General features: G+C 61.2%; 2 protein-coding genes across 2 annotated transcripts; both read left to right on the top strand.

The window, feature by feature from the left end:
* Nucleotides 1–231: 231 nt before the first annotated feature.
* On the top strand, nt 232–3,861 carry LMJF_36_1590 (conserved hypothetical protein; the record flags this gene model as incomplete). Its single annotated transcript, XM_001686679.1, has 1 exon — nt 232–3,861. The coding sequence occupies one exon, from the start codon at nt 232–234 to the stop codon at nt 3,859–3,861; it is 3,630 nt and encodes a 1,209-aa protein (XP_001686731.1).
* Nucleotides 3,862–6,524: 2,663 nt separating this feature from the next.
* On the top strand, nt 6,525–12,011 carry LMJF_36_1580 (conserved hypothetical protein; the record flags this gene model as incomplete). The annotated part of the gene is made up of 1 exon (XM_001686678.1): nt 6,525–12,011. The coding sequence occupies one exon, from the start codon at nt 6,525–6,527 to the stop codon at nt 12,009–12,011; it is 5,487 nt and encodes a 1,828-aa protein (XP_001686730.1).
* Nucleotides 12,012–13,156: the final 1,145 nt, after the last annotated feature.

Here is a 13,156-nt window from a genome sequence, read left to right as displayed (position 1 = left end):
TTTTCCGACTCGCATAGAAGGTGTCACCGTCTGCCGCGTGCACACCAGCCCATACATTGCTTGCTATCTCTCCGCCACCGTCGCACCCGGGCCTCTTCGAGTGACGTATACTCGGCCCTCGGCATACGAAGGCGCTCTTCAGGCGGCAGCTGGAAATAGTACGTTGCAGGCGTTCTCGTTCTCCCTGCTCGTGTCTGCCCACGATTCTCAACCACGAGGCAGTTATTGGCGATGTCGGCCAAGAAGTCGACCCGCGCGCGTGGCATGCCTTCTTCACGTGCATCGCAGTACCCCGACGAGGCGGATGCGGTATCACAGGCGTACGATGTGTCCTCCCTGCCCATGGACGACGCAGCGGCCACCCCACACCAGCGCAGCGGCCCACGACCGAAGAAGGTGTCCAAGAAGGAGTCTCAGCAGGACAGCAGTGCAGCCGCTGCTCTCGACGGAGCAATCATTGCAACGCCGCAGCCGACACTCGGCGAGGCAGAGACGGCTTCCCTTGCGGAGTCGACGCTGCAGTTTCTTGTAGACGGCACCAGTGTCGTGTCGAGTGTCGCTGAGGCGATTCTCTCTGTGTACCGCGGCGGGGCCAAGGAGGGGGCCCTGTGCGCCGTTCTTAACGTGCTGGCAAAGGCGTCCGGCGTCGCCGAAGTGGAGCTGGATGCTAGCGCGCTTGTCGACGGTGTGGAGATAGGACCGCTCCTTGAGGAGCTGTACGCGCGGGTGCCGGAGGACTCGGAGGCGTATCTGCTCGTGAACAAGGATGCCAAGTACAAGCGCTTCCGGCGCACCTTTCCGGAGTGGTGCGCGTCGCTGATGCAGGACGGCTTCGCGTCGGACGTGCTGCTGGACGGGACATTTTTGCCTATTCTCTCACAGTGGATAATCGCCATGAGCGAGAGCAAGTCGCGCTCCTTTCGCCACACCGCCACCGTGGCGCTGCTCGCGTTTGTGCAAGCGCTCTCCAGTGTGGCCGCTAACCTGCAGAGTCAGCTTTCGCTTCTCCGCTCGAAGAAGACCATCGGCGCAGTCCAAAGGAAACGCAACAAGGTCGTCGAGTGGCGCGATCACGTCTTCTCGCAGGCCATCCATCAGCGGCTGCGCGACATTGCTCCGGATATCCGCCTCGCCGGCTTTCAGGCACTCCGTCGGTGGATTCTGGAGTTTCCGGAGGAGTACATGACGAACAAATACCTGCGCTACCTCGGCATGCCGCTCCACGACAAACGGCCAGAGCTTCGGTCCGAGGCGCTGGACACCATTCTGCAGGCCCTCGCCCACGTTCCGGATGCCTACAGTCGGCTGCATCTGTTCCTCCAGTACTTCACGAGCCGACTGGTAGAGCTGAGTAACGACGTCGATGTACGCTGCACGGAGCTTGCCATTCGCGTGGTGGCCATGATGGTGCGCAGCGATAGCGACGTGCCAGAGGGAAGCGAGCTGCTGAGCAACGAGAGAGTGGATCAGGTTCTCTTGACGCTCTTCGACGAGCGCCCGTCCGTCCGCGCTGCCGCGGGCATCCTGCTGAAGGTTTTTATCCACTGCCGCACCGCGGCGGAGGAGAGCGAGACAGCGCAGGTGAGTGTTGCCACCGAGCTACTGTGCTCCTTCGCCGCCACGCTGCGCTCACAGTACCGGGAGGCTATGCCGGAGAAGTACCTGATCGACGCTCTCTGGACGCCAGAGCGACCGCCGCTGTTGCTGACCGATTTCCAGCCCATCCTCGCCGCCGCGCAGTCCGACAAGCCGCTCGACGCTGTGGTGGGCTTGCAATTGATAGCGGCGCTGTTGCTGAAGGTGCAGGGCCGACTGACGCTGGGGCCGCTGCCGAAGGACGACCGCCGCGGCGGCACGGTCACGGCAAGCAGGAAAATCCCGCTGGCGGCAAAGGGGGAGGCGGACGCGTTGTTGCATCGCCTCAGCGAGGATGCAGCGCACGCTCTCCCCACCATTCTGGAAGTGCACTGCGGCAGTGAGGATGTCCTGCAAGCCGCCGCGGAGGTGTGCGCCGCGCTGGACTTCTCCACCTTTACTTCGCAGAGTCACCAGGCCGCCCTGTCAGCCCTTCTGATCGAGTTGCGAAAGGCAACGCTGAACACGTCGTGCACCGCGCTGGAGATGCGCGAAAGCCTCACGAAAGCGTGGCATCAGCTGGCCTTCACGGAGCACCCGTTGCACAACGAAGCACACGCGCACTTGCAAGAGCTGCTCAAGAACGTCATGGCGCAGTTTTCGCAAGCGGTCAGGGCGTCGTCGAGATCCAGCCAGGGAAGCTCGTCGGCCGATGCCGCGGACTTGTTGCACGCGTGGGCCCGCATGAACCTCGGTTCAGCCCTCGTTCCGATGGGGGCACACTGGCAGCAGATCCAAACGGCGCTGACGGGGATTCTAGCGGCTCAGCCAGCGGCCGACGCGTCGCTGGTGATGTTGGTGGTTGGCACCGCCGTGCAGTGTCTCCTCTGGCAGGTGCACAGCTCCGCCGACGAGGCAAACCCAGCGCTGTCGCTGTCGCAGCTGAAGGCGCATGTGCGAGACGTGGTGGCTGGCGTGTTGCAGTATCAGGCGGAGACGGAAGAGGAGGCGCAGGCCACCGGCTCTCCCGGTGCCGCGGCAGATGGAGCTGCCGTGCTGGCTCGTGCGGAGGTGTTTGTCTACCTCTGCGATCTCCTGGCACTCCCGTATTACGATCTAGCGCAGGCGCAGCAGGAGATGCTTGTGCGGCTGCTTCGCGGGCTGTACGAGCGAGTTTCGGCAGAGCTGCGTTGCGCCCAGGACTACCTGAAGATGCACGTGCTGGAGCACAGGGCGCAGCAGCAACAGCGCCCCTCCCAAGCCGCTAGCTGGGCGCCCGCGGGCCTGACTGAATTGGTCGCGGCACGGCGCGTCTGCTCGCGTGTGGAGGCGCTTCAGCTGCGGCTGGTGACAGGCGTTGCCCGCCTCTTCCTCTTTAAGCGGCTTGACGCCATTTTGGCTGCGCCGTTTTTGTCGCTGTGGACGCACACGTCATCGAAGGCGGTCTCCGATGCGTTCAAGAGCCTCTTCCACACGCTGCGAGATCGTGCCGGCGACGATGGCTTTACCCTTGAGCGCGACATCCTCCTCGCGGCGTATCATCACTGTGTCGAGGTTGGCGCGACACCGTTTTCTGTGGAGGCGCTGTACCAGATAGGCCTGAAGCTATCCTCGGTGCACTTTGTCGGCACCGACCGTTTCTACTCGTGCTGTCCGGCCATGGTGCGCTTTGGCGCCGACTTCGCAGCGTCGACAGACCCGCTTCTTCTGCAAGCCGTCTCGTCGTACGCGGGGAAGCTGCGCCCAGCTGATGCCCTCCATGTGCTGCGCGATCAGCTGAGTCGGTGCAGCCTGTTCACAGAGGCCACCAACTCTTACGTGCTTGCGCTTGTCACTGCCTTGCGAAAAGCTGCAAAGCTGGACGACTCGACAGCACCCTCGTCGATGGCTGGCGGGAAGCGTCAACGGGCACTGGCTGGCACGACGCAGCTGGCGGAGGAGGAAGGTATGCTTAACGCGATCACGCAAGGCTTGTCTGAGGGTTCGAACGCTGCCACTGGTGCAGCTTCCTCGTCTGCCCTTCCTGTTAGCCCAGGCCAGCGTATCTCAGTCGCGTCACGAGTGGTCACCGCTGACGGCTGGCACGTTCGCGCTGCTGGTGCGAGTCAGGGTAATGCTGAGGATGCCGTCGAGGTCGAGGTTAGTCAGGGCCAGCGTACCTCTGCCGCTGCTCGTCCTCGTCACTCTGTTGTGAATGTTCCCACCACACAGGAGACGGCCCTGTCATCCCTGGCGAACGGGTTAGACAGCGACGAGGTATTTGTTGCAACGGAAGAGTACGTGTAGGCGCACTCCCTCAGATCTGGCGTGACCCGACCCTCAGATGCGCGCACGTACGTAGACGCTGACAGCGGCACAGCAGGGAGTCAACGGATGCGCTGACGGTGAGCGACACATCTCACTTCCTCTGTCTCGGTTGAGGACAACACACGTAGGGTGGTCGAGAAGCAGCGGCGGCTTTTTTTTGGTGGTGGTGAAGGGGAGGGGCAGGCCTGGGCCTGTACCTGCGGCAGGCAAAGAAAGAGGCAAGATATGCGTGGAGTAGTGAACGACAAGCAGAACCATTGTGGGCCATCATGGAAGAACAGTATTGTTCTCTCGCCCTAGTTGATCCGGCGATCCACAGGCTGGATTGGCGTTGGGCGACATAGAAGTGTGACGTCTGTGCGAGCGGTGCGCCGGCGTTAGATGCCGAGTTTCTTTTTTTTGCTGTGGTTTGTGTGTCTCTTTGTGCTGCCTCTTTCCGTGTGTGTGAGTGTGTCTCACACGCGCCAATCTTCCTCCTCCCCGATTTCTGTTTTTCCGCTCATTTCCTTTGTCTTGTCCCTCCCTCAGAGCAGGAAGGGGACGGAAGCCCCGCGCACGCTCGCCGCCCACGTGCAACAGGAGACGGGAAAACGACACGAGAGAAGGGGGGGGAGCTTGCGGAGGGCCAGGACGGCGGGAAGAGGGGTAGGGGTAGGCGACTGAAAGTCGCCGAGCGGCGCGTGAGGATGCCCTCCTCCCAGCCCTCCCAAGCTGTGCCTCTACGTGCTTCAGTGCTCATCTCTTTCGTCTTGAACCAGGCACACAACGTGTTCTCATGCATCGACCTCTTCGCGTCCTTTTCTTCGTTTCGATTCACCTTTCTTTTTCGCTTGATACTGCTGTGCGCATCGCCTTTCTCTGCCAGCCGAGTGGAGGGAGCGGGAGGCGGGAGGGGGGGAGGGCAACGCCAGAACAGACCTCGTGACCAAAGGGACCAACGAGAAGTAAGTGTCAAAACCTGAAACACGATGGGGAACTTAACAACGTGCGGTCGTTCCTTCACAGCATTCGCGAAGAATGCGTGTGTGGCAGTGCGTGTGCGTTCGGCTTCTCAAGGCTGGCCTGCGACATGAATCACCGCAGGCGCTGCGAGGCTGCCTCGACGACCTGCTTGGCGTCGTCTCTGCGATCACCGCGGCCGATTGTCAAATCTTCTGATAGCATAAAGGCTGCACTTGTTCTTCGCGTTGTGTGTGTGGAGAGGGGAGGGGGCTACCTTCACTTCGCGAAGCTCTCGCTTAACTCCGTGTCTGATGTGCCCAACGGCTAAAGTTTTCCGCTTTGTCCATGCTTTCCATGTCCGCTTCCCAACTTTCCACTCTCCGCTTCGCTCTTACGCCTTGCGCGCTCTACCGTACCGTCTCTGACAACCGAGCATCTGTGCCCCACTCCATCAAACGGCCATACGCACACATACACACACACACACACGCTGCACGGCCGCAGGGCACGCTATCGAGAGTCTTTGACAAGGGCTTTCATCACGAAGGCGGGCAGAAGAAAAAACGCAAACAAAAAGGGCCACACGGTCGCTCTTCTTCTGTGTGTTGTGTCGCATTGAGCGCTTAGAACGATTAACTCTTCTCTCTCGCTCTCCGGACGTGTGCACATACCTCACTCCTACGCACATACGTACACTATTCCTCGCTCAACTCGTGATCCTGCCTTCGACTCTCGCGTCGGCAGCGTATTGCATTTGACGTGCACATACCCCCTCTCTGCGAATCTTCTTGTCGACAAGTTTGCATCTCTTTACGCAGGCCTTTTTATCACTGTATCTTCGTGGCTATCTGTGCCTTCGCTTTCTTCTTCTTGTTCCCTAGACCTCGATTGTACTTTGAACACGTTCTGCTGTGCGTGTCTGTTTTCGATCTGGCGCATGTATGCGTGGCGACCCGTCATCTAACGAGCCTCTCTCTCCTTCGTTCTCTCCCGTATTCTCCGTGTCCACTTTTGTTCCAGGAAGGGGGTGGGGAGGGACGCTTTTTGTACTCTTGTTGTTTGTTGTCTTCTCTCTTCACAGCATCCCAACCCTTCTTCTTTTTCTGTAGTCCGCTCTCGATCTCTACCTGTGTCTGTTCATTGTCACGTGTGTGCGTGTGTGTATATGTGGGGAGATATATGGGTATATGTTTATAGTTTTTCCTCTTGTGTGTGTGTTCTCGCCTAGAATATCGTTGTTGCGTTTTGTATTTTTTTTTTTCGTTCACCGCTGCGTTGTTGGTGTGCGTTCTCACTCCTTCTGTGTCTGAGCCTGTGTGTATCCCTTCCCTTTTTTTCTCCTCTCCCCTCCCCCTCCCCTGAGTTGCAGCTTCGGCACAACCCAAGCTCTTTTTTCTCCCTCTTTCTCCGGGTGTGGATTTCTCCCCCTGCCCCCGGTTTTGTTGCAACACGGTCGAACGCTGAGTTTTGCCACTGCAGCGACCTTTGTTGTTTGTTTGTTTTCTCTCTCTCTCTCTCTCTCTCTCGGCTTTCTCGTTCAAAGGCGGTGTTTTTTCCGTTTCGTGCGGTGTGCGTTCCACTCTCGTGTGGGCCACGGAGCGTGCCCTCGCTTCCCTTGCAGCGTTTTCATTCTTTCGCGCATTCGCTGCACTTTGGTTGTCTTGCGCACACCCTCGTATAGATTGAGGCGTCACTCAGATATGGCCGGATATGTTTTGCAAACGCCGTTCCCGGCGACTAGTCTGGCACCGCCTCCATCGCCGCTTGGGGCGTCTGCTGCTCATCACAGTATTTCGCTGCGGCGACAAGCGCTGCGGCAAGTGTCAGCAGAGGAGGATGTTCGTCTTTTCGACGATTTGTCGCTGCCGTGCTTCAGCGCTTCTCAGCGCCGACCCGTGTCACCAACGAAGCATGATGCGCACAAGGCGGGGCTGGAGATCTCAGGCGCGGTCATCACGGATGCAAGTCTGCAGATGAGCCCAGGGACGGCCACCAATAACAGCGTACACGTCTCGTCCCTGCGCTCGGGCTCGGCTGGGCTCGGGGAGTGGCTCCACGTCCCTCCGTTGTCTGCGTTCGAACACCCGGACGCGTGGCTGCGCGAGTACGCGTTTCTTCGGGCAAAGCTTAAGCGCCCAGCGGACTCGGTGACTGTGTATCATGACTACGCAGCCTCCCTCAACTCGCGAGCGACAATGCGCCATGCCTGCGTGGTGCACCCGCTCCCTGACCTGGAGAAGGTCCAGGAGGCGCTCCGTCGCCGTTTTCAGGCGCAGGCGCCAGCGACCTCGTACGAGGTGTGCGAGCAGCAATGTGCTGCTGACAGCTGTGCACCCACGGAGTGGGACAACAATGCGGTGTCCATGGCGGCGGCCCCGGAGACGGCTGACGCGTTGCGTGGCGCGCATCGGGAGCAGCGCAACGACATGTTTTTGCCACCAGCAACCTTGTGGTGCGTCGGCGGCTCGAGCTACGAGAACGAGATTGTCGTCCGCAACGCCGTGACGGGCCAACGCCTACTCCGGATTCTTGATCCCAAAATGAGGGTCGCTGTCACGGCCCTGCAACACGCGCCGTTTCGCGGATTCATGAAGGTGCACCAGCTGCACGTCCTCCCCGTGAGAGAGCCCCACGATGTGTTGCGACTGAAGGCGTCACAGCTCGTATTTACAGACTACGTGTGGTGCGGCTTGCAGGACGGCAGTGTGCGGCTGGTGCCTGCAAATCACCACCACGTCCGCGCCTGCGGGGCATCGTCGCCGTTTTCCAAAGCCCCCTCCGCCGCCCTCGTGTACGAGCTGCCGCGCTACCAGGGCGGCGCCATTGTATCGATTGTTTGCAGCCCCTGCCATGACGCCGCACGCGCCTTCGGCGACTCTCCAAAGTGGGGGCTGCCGAACCGGGTGAGCAACGCGATCCAGTGCATGACGGCGGTCCTCGGCGCCGATGTCGATAGTGCTGCAGCTGCCGGGCAAGCCGACGGTGAGCCTGTGGATCCGGCCTCGCGTCAGCACCTCTCGCTGGTCTGCATTGCTGCGACGGATGCCAGCGTCGTTATCTGGGACGCTCGGCAGGTGTACGAGGCAGTCGCAACAGTTCAGCAGCAGCGGCAGGAGCAAAACGAGGGAACCCACAGCAGCGGCGCATCGGTGTTCCGTCACGGTGCTGCAGGGTCGCTGGCTGTCGGCGGTACCGCTGCCTCTGGCACGCCCTTTTGCTTCGATGCATCTGCTTCGCTGTCCGGCGTGACGGGAGTGTCCAGCGACGTCATTACGTTCGACTGCTCCTCTCCTGTGCCTGGGCTGCAGAATATGCAGGTTCGGTCGAGCTGCACTCTAATCCAGGTGAAGCCGCTGGCGAAGCTGAGCGGCGGCTTTGCTGGCCTCACGGCTCTCCGTTGGGTATCCTCGCTCATCGTGGCAGGCGGCTGCGACGCACCTACGAGTCACCATCCGCGCATGGCGACTCGAGACCCATGCACGGCGCCGTGCAGGGGGGAAGAAACGCCGCGCATCGAACTTGCCCAGACGAAGACGCGCTTTGACAAGCGCGAGGAGCAGCGCGGCGAGCTTGAGTTGACGGAGGAGGAGATGCAGGGGGTGGAGCGGGAGCTGGAGCACATGATGCCGCCGCTGGCTGCCGAGCCGGCGCAGTCGCTGCGCGTGAATCTGCTGGTGGCGTCGGACTGCATGGGCACCTTACACCTGTGGAACCTCGATGAGGAGCTGCATCGGTGCAGCGAGGTGAAGGAGAGCGCGCTGGGGTGGCCAGCCAGCTTCGGTGCTTTCTACTACTCCAGTTTGCGGTCGATGTCATCTCGCTGCGACGGGCGCTCGGCCGCGAGCCACGGAAGCGGAGCGTCGCAACCCACTTCAGGGACATCCAACGCGAGCGCACGTCGCACCTCGGCGTCCAAGGGCCACGGTGGGACTCGCAGGTCGGACCGCGTTCCCAAGAGCCGCCGTGCGTGCAGAGGTCTTGGCCTAGCCGAGGCGCGCGAGAATCGTGCCCGCCTTTCCGAACTGTCCTCCAACAGGCCAACCTCGGGACATAAGTCTGACGGCGAGGCCGCCACCATACGTAAGAACCTGCAGCGACCCTCGATCGGCCGTAGCAGCACCGAGGAGCACTATTCGTCGCAGGCAGCACAGGGTCGGTCACCTCAGACCACTGCGGAGCGGGAAGGCCTGCGTCTGAGCGACGGCCACGGCACCGTGCCTGCCCTACCCACCTCACGCAAGTCTCTCGTGGCTCCCTCGGCAACGGTCCAGCAATGCCCACCACTGCACAACGCACTGCCACCTCACCATCCATCATCGGCGAAGAACGCCGTCCCCGTGTCCGGCCCTGTAAAGGCAAAGAAGGTGAAGAAGAGCCGTAACTCTGTCCACGAGACGTCTGTTTCCATGTTCCGCTCTCCTCAGCAGAGCACCTCGCCATCGCGCGGCACTGCTCATCTGCCGAGTACCTCTCCAGGCCGCCTTTCGGAGTCACGTCACCCCGCGCAGCCGAAAACCGGCATGCATTCCCGCGCCAGTGTGCAACGCGGCGCCTCCATCACGGCGAGGAATGGGTGCGGCACTGGCAGCACCGGGCAGGACTTGTCGATGCCTACGCAGGCAGCCAAGTGCCAGATTCGATTCGTGCAGGGGGCGGCAGCGGCCATCGCCGATGTGGCGGTGGACCTGCCGCCGCACATCCGCACAACACTGCGCCGCATACCAAAGCCGTCCAACCGAGTCGCGTCGTGGCAGCATCGTCCCACAGAAGAGGAGGTGGACGCGCGGATTCTGGAGAATGAGTTTGAGGAGCTGACCGAAGAAAGGGCGCTTTTTTTTGCCTTTCAGCGGCTCGAGATGTACGTTGCTGTCGACGGCGCCATGTCGACGGTGCGCTGTTTCCCGGAGTGGCTACTGCCAGACGAGGACGAGCAAGAGCTGTTTCGGCAGCGGAACGGGGACGACGGGAGGGAAGCGGGTGGGGATCTGGCTACGCAGGAGACGACAGGGGCGGCAGTACGGGGGTGGATGGCGGAGGTGGCGATGCCGGACCGTATGAACATGGGCGCCTTCGACCTGCACCTTCGCAAGCGCCTTCTCGACGTGCACGCACAGCCCATCACGCAGCTCTTTTTGGACTCGTGGCAAGGTTTGTTGTGGGTGGCGCGCGAGGACGGATTTGCGTGGATTTTCGCCACGCGCGACAAGAGCGTCGTCTCTCGTATGCCTCACCCGTCCGCGGACGCTCTTCTTGCCCCACCTTCGGCGCAGGAGTGGGCGAAGCTTCAGGAGCAGGGGTTGGCGCGCAGCCACCTCAGCGACGCGCGGGTGGCAAACGGCTTTGGGCTCGAGTGCCACAAGGAGTGCCGTGATCTCCCTCCGACCCACCTCACTCAAGTCCTCCCAATCGCGGTGCGACCGCAGCGCGCACTGCTGCTGTGCTGTAGCGCCGCCGGCGGCTGTCATGAGGGGACATCAGATTGCCTGGCAGCGGCGACTGTCACCGAGTCACCGGGCCGATCGTGCCGGCGCACACTGTCGCTTGCAGAGCCAGTGGCGGCCCGCGATCCTCCCAAGCCATCGGCACCAAAACTGCTGCCGTCATTGTCTTGCAGCAGCAACACGACGACCAACAACAGCGGAATTATCAGTGTACCACGGTCATGTGATGCGGTGGCCCTCGTTTGCGTGGATGGCCGGTCGGACATGAAGAATCTCGCAAAGTCACGAGAAGTCCAGCAGTGGCGGTGGCTGCGGCAGCTGCAGCTGTGCCGCGCCGAGTCAGCTGCCGTGTGCCAAGCGCAGCGGCATCGTTACTACGCCCTGTGCGAGGTCATTGGCAGGAAGGCGGGACACGTCATCCAAGAGCTGGGACACTACGCCTTCCAGTCCCGCCTTCGCACATACTTTCACCTGTGGAAGGATCATCTAGCGCTGTTTCGTCACACGCATCTCATGCGGCGGCAGCGCACAGCGCGACTGGAGCGCGAGCGTGCGTTGGCGCGTCGCTTGGAGTGCGCTCGCATGGCGCAGGTGTGTGACGCGTACTACGCGCGGTGGCAGCGCCTTCTTGCTGCTCGGAGGTGCCGTCGTCAGGAAGAGGTGCTGGCTCGGTTTGCGCGGGCTGCGGTGGCAGTGTCGCATGACCGTCGCACTAGCCGCGGCACGTGCTGCCGTGGCCCGCTTCCCACCGCGGCGATGATGGGGCACTTCCATCGCTTGTCAGCTTTGCGGGCGTGCTGGAGGACGTGGCAGGCGTGGGCAGACGCCCAACGACTGCAGCACCGTTGCCAGAAGGGCCTGAATGCCCTGCAGCAGTACCCGCCTCCCCTCTCAAGCACCCGCTCTTTCACGTCATCAGCGACTTCTATGGCGACACCGCCTCGCCGTGTTGTATCAGGACATCGTGCCGGCGCCGACGGCTTTGCAGCGGAAGGTACGACGACGCCATTCCACTCGATTCACAGCGGTGGCGTCTACTTGCGTGCCGCGTCACTGTCGTCGCCACCGGCGAGCGCCTACAGGCCAACCGCATTGGGCAGAGGTGCTGTGGCTCCTCAGTTGGCGTGCACACAGAGCCTGACCGAAGCTGTTCCGACCGCGCTCCCGCCGGCGCTGGAGGCTCTTCTCGCTGAGCTGCTACGCGCCCGCGTTTTCGTGTTCCACTTTAGCGATGCGCGCAGCTCGGCAACCAGTGTGCTGGACGAGTCGTGGAGTGTTATTCTGGAAAATGCCGAGTCTGGCGCTGAGACGGACGACGATGACGATCGCCGCTTCAGCGTGTTTCGCTTTGCGCTTCTGCCGCTGCTGCAGGGACTCATCTCCACGGCGGAAGAGGTGTTGCCGAACCTGTTCAACGAGTCTGTGGCGGAGGAAGTGCTGTCCATGCTGGTCGGCATCGTACTGGCAATGGACTACGTGACAGCGAACGCCGAGGCCACGTGGTGGACGCTGCGTGAAGCGGCTGTGTTGACAGGGTGCTCGGCTTTCGTTGACGGCACCGAACCGATGCGCAGCACCTTTGACGCGTCCCTTCTCGTGCTGCGAGCATACGCGGTGCGCGCCTTCGCGTCAGACCCGGAGGCCGCTGAGGTGTTGCGCGGGCTGGCAAACGGCAAGAAGGTGCTGGCGCAGTTTCTCGACTTCGCCATGGAGAGGGCGGTGGCGCGACGGATGGAGCACCTCTAGGCTGCACTGCCTCACGCGACTGAAGAGGCGTAAGAGAGAAAAAGACGCGCTTGTGCTTATCTATGGGGCGCTGCGCGTCTTCGCCCCCCTTTTTGTGAACTTATCGCTCCGTGCATCTGCCACTTGTAGCGCGTCGTGGTGAACCTCTTCGATTTTGCACGCTTGCCCAAGCTGGCATGAGCGCATGTGCGAGTGCCTGATTTTTTTTCATCGTGCGGCACGGTGGGACGGCATTGCCCCGCCGCAGAAGTCGAGCGTGTATGCTAACCGATGCCTCCACGAGGTGCCACGTCTTGATAGGCGCTTCTTTTGCCTTGTTTCCTTTCTGCTTTTCTAGAGCGCCTCTTTTTCTTTGAAGAAGGGTGCACACAGGCGCTAGAGCGTTGAGGTGTGAATGTGTGTAGGCGGGGGGGGGGGATGAGTGAGGACAGCACTCTCAGTGTTGACGCGAATACCTAACGGATCGACGACCTCTCCTCCGAGGGCGATCTCCACTTCCATCACTTGTTCCGTTTATGGGCTTTCGCTTCCCCCTTGTCTGCTTGTTGTAGTAAATTGCGTTGGCACCGACGTTTAGATTTCCGCTTGCGAAAGTTGTTCGATGAAGGAGGTGGAGGGCATCGTTGAGAGGAAGAGGAACTGTTTCGTGTACGCGCGCGATGCGGTGAAGGCTTGTAGACAGGTAAGCATGCGCTACTTTTCTCATGTGCGCCAAGTAGCGTTGGTACGAAGGCTAGGAAAACCGGGGCATGCATACCTTCGGCTTTTGTTCTCGTGTGTATGTGGGCGGTCGCACGCCGAGAAGCTGCGGCCGAAGACCTGCGTGCACATGGCGACCTCCTTTGGTCGGTTCGGAACGGCGTATCCTGCACCAGCGTGAGTGCTGCAAAATAAAGCGTCGTCTTTGTCTGCTCTGTCACATCTTCTGTGCACTCCACTTCTCTTGTCGACGGTCCCCATCCTTCATTTTCTTTTTTTTTTGTTCTCCTGCCTCTCGCATCGGCGCGCTGCGCTCATGACAACTGGCGCCGCCGCTCCCTGTCCCCCTCTCTCTCCCTCTCTCCGCCGCAGCTGCAGCGCAGAAGGTGTGTCACGGGGGGGGGGGCGATTACATGAGGAATCACACACGCCAAGCAAAGGAGCCA

Source organism: Leishmania major, chromosome 36 (assembly GCF_000002725.2).
Source record: "Leishmania major strain Friedlin complete genome, chromosome 36".
NCBI lineage: Eukaryota > Euglenozoa > Kinetoplastea > Trypanosomatida > Trypanosomatidae > Leishmania > Leishmania major.
This window is presented reverse-complemented; position numbering and strand designations above follow the sequence as displayed.